The following is an 11,306-nucleotide window of genomic DNA, read 5'->3' on the forward strand; positions in this document are numbered from 1 at the left end:
ATGTCCAATCTGTGGGCATCTCGTACATGTCCAATCTGTGGGCATCTCGTACGACGTTTCAACTATGTCTTTAATGTCCTGACGTGGTTCGCGTCCAATGGAATCAAACCAATAGATTTCATATAATAGTGGACAAATTGCCATCAACATCCAATGTTCCCTACAAACAAATAATTTATTAGTTGTAAGTAAATATAATATGTAATAAAAGCACATTGTATTTAAGTTATTTTATTTAAAGCAATTAAAACTTACTTATAAATGTAAGGGGCTAAATAACATTTTTTCTGTCCGTATTGCATGGTGACATTTATATACCATGTTCGTTGTGCTTTAGTCGTCAATTTTGGTTGAATGTAAGATGGATCTATAAAGCCATACGTGGTCTTTGATGCCAAATGAAATTCGTTATACAGACACCTATTACAAAAATACATCCATTCATATATATATCTAATAAATGAAATGAGAAATACTATAAACAAATAATAGCAAAGAACTTATACCTTATAAAAAACTGCAAACAAGAAATATTCATCGTCTCCATATTCAAAAACCGCATGATCTCCAACTTCTCAAGATATACATCATATTCAATGTCGCCCACAATACCACGAGACATATGCACCACAAGATTTTGTTCTAGTTTTCGAGCAACTTTATATGCCTTTTGACATAAAGGACTCAGAGAAGTCGGATAAACTATAATCATATCAATAGAAGATTTTTGCACAGCGGATTCAATCGTCAATTTGGACATTATTTTTAACTGTTCAATATAAGTAACAATTACTATTTTGTAAAAAGTAAATTAAATACTTTTTAAGAACCAAAAGTTTTAAGAATGCATACCTCATCAGCTTGAGTGCATAACTCTACCAGCTTCTTTGACCAAATAACAAATTGAGACCTCTTACCTCTTTGAGATATTAGCTTTTGAGTCTTACCAAAAGTAACATTTATACCTTGCACACGTTCATAAACTTCAATCCCAGTCAGTGATTGTGGAGCATTTGTATAGTCTTGTTGCCCATTGAAAGCCTTTTTTAATCTCCTATAAGGGTGAAATCTATCAAGAAACCTCCGGTGACCCATGTAAACTGTCTTTCTACCATGAACATGTTGATAATAGCATGTATTATCTTCACAAATAGGGCATGTCTTATGTCCTTTGACACTATACCCATACAGGTTTCCATAAGCTGGAAAGTCATTGATTGTGCAAAAAAGCATAGCTTCCAACTTAAAATTCTCTTTCAAGTATGCATGAAACACTATCACACCTTCATCCCACAATTTTTTCAAATCTTCAACCAAAGGTGCCAAAAAGACATCTATATCATTACCTGGTTGTTTTGGCCCAGATATCATCAAACACAATAATACATATTTGCGTTTCATACACAACCAAGGAGGTAGATTATAAATCACCAACATTACTGGCCACGAGCTATGCTTACTACTTAGGTTTCCGTGAGGTTTTATACCATCAGTACAAAGTCCAAGTCTAAGATTTATAGACTCATGGTCAAATTCAAGAAAAGCATTATCAAAGGTTTTCTATTGAGGAGAATCAGCAGGGTGCCGAAGCTTTCCATCAGATATTCTTTTATCTACATGCCATGTTAAGTTTTTCGCGTCACTTGAATTTGAAAAAATACGCTTAAATCTTGGAAGAATTGGGAGATACCACAAAACTTTAGCTGGTGGCCCTTTTAAACTTGCCTTACCAACAACATGCTCTCTTGGTTTGTACCGAGATGCCCCACAGATTAGACATGCATGCAATTCTTTGTAATCATTCCTAAACAATATGCAATCGTTAGGACAAGCATGTATCTTTTCATACTCCATACCCATGGGACACAGAATTTTCTTGGCATCATATGTATTCTTTGGAAGTTCATTATCTTCTGGAAGCATATCTTTTAATAACCCAAGTAAAGCTGTAAAACTCTTGTCGCTCCATCCATTTCCAGCTTTTAAATTGAATAATTTCAGAACAGCAGATAACCGAGTATATTTACTACACCCTGGCCATAAAGGTTGTTTTGAATCACTTAATAATTCATCTAACTCATTTGATCGATCGGTGAACTCTTCTCCAACATCGCGAAATATTTCATCCAACCGATCTTCAGACTCATCATCTTCATTTGCTTCGTTGTCAACATAAGTGTTAGATGTACTAGTTCTTTCCCCGAGGGAGAAACTTGTTAACAAGAATAAGAGAGAGAAAAAGTTTTGAAATTTGTGAATACAATACAGGATCATCACAAAGTGTGAATTTTTAAATAATAAATTGTGAACATTCAGTATGTAAATTGTGTATCTTTGGACGGGTCCACAGAATAATTTGTAGACCAAAATATATATATATATATATATATATATATATATATATATATATATATATATATATATATATATTGGAAGCACCCAAAGCCCAACATAGCCCACTTTAATATATTAAAATATTTAAATTCATAAATTTTAAAAAATTATTTAACTCTATAAATTATACTTTTTAGTGTTTTTTTTTTTGCAAGATACTTTTTAGTTTTAAAATTCTAATTTTATTACATATTTGTATAAGTGTTAAATTGTATCTTATTTATTTGTTTACAAAGTTAAATTTATACTTTATAAACTAAAAACTTATAATTTTCAAAATTAAAATTAATACTAGTTAGAATGAATAAATTCAAACTAATACATAAAGATTCTTTTTTTTTTTAAGAAGAAGACACTAATACATAAAGATTCTTATCATTCAATATATAAATATGAGACTCTTTATAAAAGGTGATATCATAAGAAATTTAAATCACTACATTTAAACCACAAGTTTAAATAAAAATAAAAAACGAATAAGGGATCAAAGTAATTTAGCCTAAAGCGACCAGGCCTAGCTAACATTGGGCAAAGGCTGACCTAACACCATCCCATATACTGATATAAAGCATCATGCCAAAATTGTATTAAATCTTTTGTTAGTGACAAAAAGAAAAAAATAATAAAACAACTTAAAACTTGCTATTGTTAGCGCGTGCATTATGTCTAAAAAAAATTATTAATTAAAATATTTTAATAATTTAAAGCTAGACCAAGCTAAACTTGTATTTTAAAAATGTCGGGTAGGCCACACAACCTACATTTTAATGTGCGGTGATGCGGCATGATCCACATTAGTATGACCCAAGTAGGCCCAAACCAAATTAAGACCATCCCCATCAATGCATATATCTATCATGGTTTTTTGCAAACAAAAATCACCAAATGGATTTTTAACTAATGCAGGGATGATTTTTTTTATTTTTTTTTTTGGGTTTTTTCTCCTGCAAGTTGTGTTTTTTTATGAGCCCCACAGCTGAGAAAAATTGGAGAAGACATGCTGCTTGGGTCGTGCGTTTGGGCTACATCTGCGCCCAGCTAGGCCTGTGCAATACATGCACCAATCATTATTGCATGAACCATGGTCCACACAGCTGTGTGGACCAAAAATAAAAAGTACATTATTTTTGTACTGAAGGTACATTATTTTTGTACTGTAGGTACATTATTTTAGGGTACATTATTTTTGTACTGAAGGTACATTATTTGATATATACTATCAATAATGTACATACAGTATAAAAATAATGTACCTTCAATACAAAAATAATGTACTTTTTATTTTTGGTCCACACAACTGTGTGGACCATGGTCCATGCAATAATTTTCCATACACGCACCAATTGGGTTTGTTATTGTTCATTGTTATTTTTTTTTTGGTCAGATTTCTGTTTTTTTTTTTTCTCATCCCTCCTACTTGGACATGTAAAAACTAAGAAAAATCATCAACTAATAAGGATGCTCTAACAAAACTTGACTCACTTTACATCATTACTAATAATATTATATTTTTAGTAAAATTGTACGGAGTATTAAATATTTTGTCGTCTAGCATAATAGGAAAAAAAGAAAACAACTTGAAACTTGTAATACTATAATTTTAATAAAATTGTATTACATATTTTGTGAATGGCATAAAAGGAAAACAAGAATACAACTTGAAACTTGCTACTGTTTGCACGTGATGAGGGTCAGACTAAAAAGTGTTGAATTTCAAAAGCAGATAAGCTTTTGGCGTCGAACACAAAGAAAGTCAGCAATAGGCGGATATGAAATTAGCTAACTAATTTGTAATTTACATTAAAGAAGTAGCTTAGCTGAATTCGTGGAATTTCATTCTCTATTTTCCACGTGCATGACGTCAACAGAAGAATTAATAATAATAATAATAATAATAATAATAATAATAAGGGAAAATGACACTTTTTCCTCCTATGTTATGTGCTTATAGCACTTTTTCCCCCTGTGTTATTAAAGTGACAGTTTTTCCCCCTCAATTATTTTAAAAGTGGTAGTTTTCTCTCTTGTAATATTAAATTAACATTTTTGCCCTTAAAAATAACCATTTCATTTATTTTTATTCTTCAACTAATTATTACTAATATGTATGGAAGATCACAGTTCGATACGAACCTAATCGAACACTGTAGCAACTGAACTTAAATAGTATAGACGATGGTTACGGTTACGATTCAGAACCGAAAAAATAAAATAAAATAATTGTTGAATTTAGACTATTTTTAAATTAGAAATAAAATTATAAAAATAAATAAATAAATAAGTTTTGATTGGCGGTTCAAAATCAAAATTGGAACCGAACCGTACCGATTTATCAAAATAAATGTTTGATCATTTTTACTATATATGACTGTGGTTAAGTTCCGGTTCACGGTTCAACAATTATTTAATTTTATTTTTTCGGTTATGAATCGTAACCAGAACCGTCCGTACTATTTCAGTATGATTACTACAGTGTTTGGTTAGGTTCGAACTGAATCGTGATCATCCATACCTATAAGTAATAATTGGTTGGAGAAGAAAAATAAATGAAATAATTATTTTTAAGGGTAACAATGTCAATTTAATATTTCAAGGGGAAAAACTGCTACTTTAATAACACAGGGGGGGAAAGTGCTATAAGCACATAACATAGAGGGAAAAAGTGTTATTTTCCCTAATAATAATGAATCGGCGGCGGATTTTGAAAGCCCACCTGCACACTCACTGCACAAATATTGCTGGCGGATTTTGAAAGCCCACCTGACCTGCACACTCACTGCACAAATATTGCTCCTATCCTGCACAACTTTTGCACACAGACCAAGAACAAAAAAAAAAACAAAAAAAAAAAAAAAAACAAGTGGCAAATAACTATGCAATATATTTTTCTTTTTCCATTTGATACAAGGCACGGGGGGGAGAAAACATCCAACATTGTTACAAACATTCCTCACCAGCCAAAAACAACTAACATAGGGAAAACCAAAAAAGTCAGTCACCTATACCATCTCTACAGTTCAGTTAGCACCTACACTTTCCCTTCACATGCAAAGAGGAGAGGGGAGATCATTCTTCAGGGGCCAACGATTGATCTGCAAGCCTGAAATGAGACAGACAGGGATTAACATGATATTGGATACACTCCAAAAAAAAAAAAAAAAAAAAAAAAAATTTCCTACCTATCTTTTCTGCCCCAAACAGGTTTCGCACAGGGCACTCTCTGGGAGAATCTCGTTGTGGCCCTTTCATGAGATGAGCCACCCTCGGGATATTGCCTCGCATATCCAAATTCACCAACACGAGAATCTCCAGCTGAATGATGAGATGGCCTGAATCCAGAAGATTTCCCGCGCTCTTGAGCTGCTGCAGGCCATGCATGTGAACCCTCTCTGCTACTGTTTTCAGAAGCACTATCCCTGGGCAATGCAGGTGCCCATCCTCTGCTAGAAGTGCTTCGGTGGAGCAGACCATGGCCTCCATAAGCCCTGTATTTCCCCTTTCCTCTCAATGCTCTGTCATCCCTGTAAGTGTTAACCTTGAACAATATTTGTAATGTTAGGGCATGACCAAAATAAGAAAATGAGTCACTCTCAATCTGCCTAATAATTAACAGAAGGTGACAACAATAAAAATAATAATAATAATGAGATGAAGAAGAGTGAGTACCATGGTTGGAATGAAAGTTCCAGTCCCACGCACTTTCGATCTCTCTTCAAAATTGTACGTCGCAGTGGATGGTACAGCATTCCCAGCAGAGTAAAGCATGGGTCCTACAAACACAGGTGGCATGCTTTGTTGGTCACTGAGCAATAATTCATTGTTTTGAAACCAAAATGGGGATATCCCTGCTACACTCAAAGTATAGCCATGGCAAAACTTTCCATATAGCAAACTCCTAATATGACCATCATAATCCCCGGTGAGGTCAGCCAAAGGATTCCAAACTTCCGAATCTCCAGCTATGCTAGCAACATCCTTTTCCCTAAAATCCAGTGAAGCATCCTCTACAGTGCAGGTCTTCAAACTTGATATTGCTGAACCAAAGCCCTCACCATACTCTGTTCCAAGCTGGCAGCCACTACTGCACCCTGGGCGAAATTCTCCATGTTCAGAACCAGAGCCCAACTTCTCATCCACATCCACAGAATCAGATCTGTCACTTTGACATACATTCCCATTCTCACAGCTCCCACTTTCTGCACTTAACTTAGTGGAGGGCAAGGGCAAGTTCTGTGCAGAGTGCGTTCGGCCATAAAGAGAAGCACTGTAGGTTCCACCATCTGAGGTTTCATTTGCAGAACTTGGGTCCTGATGAGTAGAGGTGGAAAGGTCATTTGCATCACCAGATAGACACTGTTGCAGAACTGCCATCTCCAAAGAAACTGCCTTTGTCAACATAGAAGTGCATTTATCTTCCACTTCTAAAGCATCGTGATCAAAATCACCAGCAGATGATTTCAAAAGTAACTCCTCCTCACAGAAAAACTCAGCAAGGGATGCTGAACACGATGATATCCCAGAACTGTCAGCATCAATACTTAGGCTTGAATTCTTTAAATTACCTAAATCGCTGTATCCATGCCTCTTAATGGTGTTTGAAAAAAACTTTTTGATTCCATCTCCAATTTTATCTTGTGGTAATAAAAGGATTTGGCCAAGCTTGCGCACTCCATACCTAAAAGCGCTACATATACGGTAGTAATTACCTGCACATAACAACAATGAGAAAGGAGTGAGATGACTGTTCAAATGCAACTAGGGTAAGTATCACAGCTTACATTTTAAATAATCTAACGCATATTTTTCCATATTTAGAAATTTATGTGAACAATGGATAGTCTTTACACACTTGCAAAAAGCTTTACTTACATAAAAACAGTGTTATCCGATCCAGACCACATGAAGGAACTAGTGTTTAAAGTACGACTCACCTACTATTTTCATAATCAAGTTTCCAAACAAATCATATGGCCAAGAAAAAGTTTTGATTACCGTCAAAAACAATTACATGTCAGCACTTATTTTTTAAAAATTTATTCACATGTTTATTTTTGCAAAGTGGGATGTAAATATACTTTTAAATTTATATTTTAAATGTTAGGATGACTTTCTTTAAACAAAGCCTACTATAGATTACAAGATTGTCCGTTCTCAGATATTCTCCACAGACTAAACAAAAAAGGAAAAGGGGTTACCTAAATAATGATTTATTTCCTAAACCAATAGAAAAATCTTGTCTAAGAAATACAGATTAAAGCTTACTATACCTCTATGAACACTTCGCCCAAGATTGTTATTTTCCTTCAACGGATCAATTATATTAAGATGCTTTTGTTGAAATACTCTTTTGTTACTTTCATGGGTGGTCCTTGATGGAACTGAGAACATTTCCATACAGTTCCTCAAAAATTCTTCGCTAAGCAACAAACTATTCCTTCCATTGTCAGGCATCTCAACTGCAAATGAGAATAAAATATCATAAGTAAAACTGAAGAAAACATCGTTCTTTCCATCCTGAAAATAAAATAACCGAAAGAAAAATAGAATAATCAATATACAAAGCATGGAAATAGACAAGAAAGTTACAGGTATTTAAAACAGTCAAGTTCTAAAAACAATCCAATCTTACCCACTATCTCAGGGAGGGAGGATTTGAAAACTGGACCACTCAAACTGATACAGTACTTCTCCCAATCAAATCTGCTGTAGCAATCCAAAAATCTATAGAGAACCTAAAAGCAACCAAACAACTATCATAAATAAACTTGCAAAAGCACCTGTGCATAACCTGTGCATAATACAAAATCCCAAGTGCAGTTTCATTTTTAATTACCGCTGCAGGAGTGTTCAAGGATGCATGGAAGAATTGGAAGATATACAAGATCAGTATTTCCAATCCATATGTGGAGATCAGACCGTGATGTGCACCAAGAATGCGGCTTTCATAATAACACCAACACTTTATCAGCATAATGCTTCGCTTGAAAAGGTGATTCTTCCCAACAAGGCGATCTACCTGGTTCAAAAGAATTAGAGAAGTCAACAAGAAAAATAACAGCCAGAAAATACAAGATTTCAAAGTTTGAGAATGAAAAATCAAAGTGTAAACTAAATGGTATTTAAAATATTATGATTGGAAAACATAACAGGACTCGGATGCAAATGGAAGATAACTCAAATAGATTGAAAATATTTAAGTACAAGGTAAACTTTTAAAAAGAAAACACATTATTTTTATTCACATGCAGGGCAGAATCAGGTCACTGAACCACATAGAAGGAGGGAATTGCAGATTATCACTAGATCATCAACTGGAAAGAGTTAGTCCAAAGAAACTAGAGTTGCCAAATTAGCATGAGAAAAATTTAAATTATCGGCATATAAAGAAAAAAAATCAACCAACTGCAAAATTCCTAATAGGAGAGAGTATTGAACCTAAACAATCAGCATAAAAATAAAAAGAAAAATTAAGTACTGGTAAAATCTTCTACAGAATCATTTAATTGATTGTTTCTAGTTATATAAATTGAACAAATAGACTTGAACAAATATGTTTAAATTGCTGCCCACAATAAATCAAGTAATATCACATAACAGACGTCAAAGCACCAAAAAGATGAAGGACTGAAGCCTTGATATCTTACCTGTTCAAGAAAACAAAGAGAGCATAGCCCGCTTAACTGATTAAAAGATATATCAATCACAATATCCTGTACAACACATTTCACCAGCTTAACCTGTTACCAAAAAAACAAATCCAAGTATCTCAGTAAAAGGAAATACATGGATCTGTGAAACATTAATGTAACCAATTACTTGTAAATTATCAAATAAAAGATCTGCTTAGGAAACAGTTAAATAACAAATCAAAATTAAGTAAGCACACTATAAATTACGCTTGCAGAAGATGAAACATATTTAACATCAGAATCAAATGCACAAAATAATGCTCATTAACTTTCAAAGAGAAGACTTGCGGCTTTACATTTCTGAACCCTAATACTTTATGTCATATTGTCATACATTAACATAGTGACAGGTGGAATTTTTAATTTTTATTTTAACCTTTTGGTATCAGAGGGAGATGGGGGCAATAAGATCCGTAACCAAGTCTCTAACTTGGAAAGGGACTTGGGTTACCACCTCCACCAAGCTAAGTCCTGAACCCCAACATAGTGGCAACTGGAAAATTTACCCATAATGCCGGAAAGAACCGAACAAATACGAAATGCAAATGCTCACAAGTTGCAACCAATTTATTAATTGTGTAGAATGCACAAGAATATAAACCATTAAAAATTCAAAATAAAGAGAACCTCAGCATCAATGAATCGGGTATCCCTGACATGGTACTCAGCATTTTCATTCAGTTCTTCTGCCTGCAGAATAGCAAGGACTTCACGTGCCAAAGATTCTTCATTATCAGGAACGCTAAGAGCAGTTAAATCTATATCTCCATCAGGAAGATATGTCTTTAGTGGCACTGATCCATAAGGAAAAACCTGAAAAAAATACCAAATATTTTTAATGGAAAAAAAAGCTATGATATAGGTGCTCAATACCAAAATTAAACAAACAAACTGTAACAGTAAATTATAATTATCACAGTATAAGAACACTACTCAAGCACATAATTATTGCATATCAAGTTCTTTTGTATTGTGGATCATCTAGAATTACACATTAGCTAATGGCAATTAGATAACAAGCATTAGGTTTTCTATGTGACAAAAAAAAAAGTCATCAATCTTTGCTTAAATTAAGTTACTATAATGTCTTCATTTCTCATTGTACTTTTTTTTCTTTCTTTCTTTTAGATGTTCAACTTTTTCTTCTTTTTTGGAGGGGTGGGTGAGGGATTTGTTTTTTGCACAGTATTCAAACATGTGAGTTATTGATGGAATTCCTCCAAAAAGTTCACTTGCAATGAATGTATTGCAAAATCATGCTTCTTTGATATTCAAATTAGAACAGTGACTCAATACATTACTTGATTTCAGTGATAGTTTCTTTCCTTTTATGAAAAGGCACATTTAATATTTGGAAGCTCTATTATTTTTATGTATATTCTTTGGGTTTCTAACATCTAGAAGTACTAAGAATGGCTTATCCATCATCAAGCTTTACCACAGATCAGTTATTGGGAGAAAGAAGGCCAAGAACAAGAAACTTCAGGACTAGAAAGGATACTTATAATAGAATAAAATATTGGTCCTTTTACATGAAAATGTACTATAGCAAACAAAGTGTAGTATGAACATTTTATTAGTGCTAAAAAGCATCAACTCCACTAAATTTCAACTTCATTTCCCTTGATTCAAATTGTATTTCAAAGGTTAGTGGCAATATTTAAAATTTGGACATTAAATAAACTTTGAGGATATGAATTACTGTCCAAGAACAGTCAAAGCCTAATTTCCTTATTTGTCTATGTAATCTGATAAGATGAAAACACACTGCATTTCTATCTGGCCCTATTTCAAAAGAAGCTTAAAAATTCAACAAAAAGAAAAACTGTGATAAATAATATGAGCATTAAGCAAAGTTAAAAAGTAAAATTATATTACAATACTAATATCCTGCAAGCCAAAAAATTGTCTGTCTTGAATTTAAAAGCAAATATTGAATCAAGACAAGCAAAACACCAGCAATCTCTCACAAGCACCACAAAATGTCATCTTGCACGTAAATGTGAGCAATGATATCTCGTCAAAAATGTTCCGTGGTCAGCCTCACATAATTACACTCTAAATACTTCAATTTCAAAAGTCAAATAAAATGGAAGAACATAAAGCATATACTCCCCGGATGGTTCACAAACAAAATGCTTCAAATTGGATAATAACATCTGATGGAAAATAGAATACTACATCACTCATAACAGCACTCCCCCCCCCCCCCCAAAAAAAAAA

At 33.5% G+C, this 11,306-nt stretch overlaps 1 protein-coding gene across 2 annotated transcripts in view; it reads right to left on the minus strand.

Moving 5' to 3' along the window:
• Positions 1 to 5,262: 5,262 nt before the first annotated feature.
• Positions 5,263 to 11,306, minus strand: part of LOC116024486 — a 7,721-nt gene continuing 1,677 nt past the window's right edge. For both annotated transcript variants that reach the window (XM_031265385.1, XM_031265386.1), the window contains 8 exons: positions 9,711 to 9,896; positions 9,039 to 9,131; positions 8,228 to 8,410; positions 8,024 to 8,126; positions 7,662 to 7,850; positions 6,061 to 7,100; positions 5,574 to 5,929; positions 5,263 to 5,494 (listed from right to left, as the gene is read on the minus strand). In XM_031265385.1, coding sequence (XP_031121245.1) covers positions 5,461 to 5,494; positions 5,574 to 5,929; positions 6,061 to 7,100; positions 7,662 to 7,850; positions 8,024 to 8,126; positions 8,228 to 8,410; positions 9,039 to 9,131; positions 9,711 to 9,896 — 2,184 coding nt within the window. In that variant the 3' untranslated portion in view covers positions 5,263 to 5,460. The remainder of the gene's footprint in view (positions 5,495 to 5,573; positions 5,930 to 6,060; positions 7,101 to 7,661; positions 7,851 to 8,023; positions 8,127 to 8,227; positions 8,411 to 9,038; positions 9,132 to 9,710; positions 9,897 to 11,306) is intronic.

This window comes from Ipomoea triloba, chromosome 7 (genome assembly GCF_003576645.1).
Source record: "Ipomoea triloba cultivar NCNSP0323 chromosome 7, ASM357664v1".
NCBI lineage: Eukaryota > Viridiplantae > Streptophyta > Magnoliopsida > Solanales > Convolvulaceae > Ipomoea > Ipomoea triloba.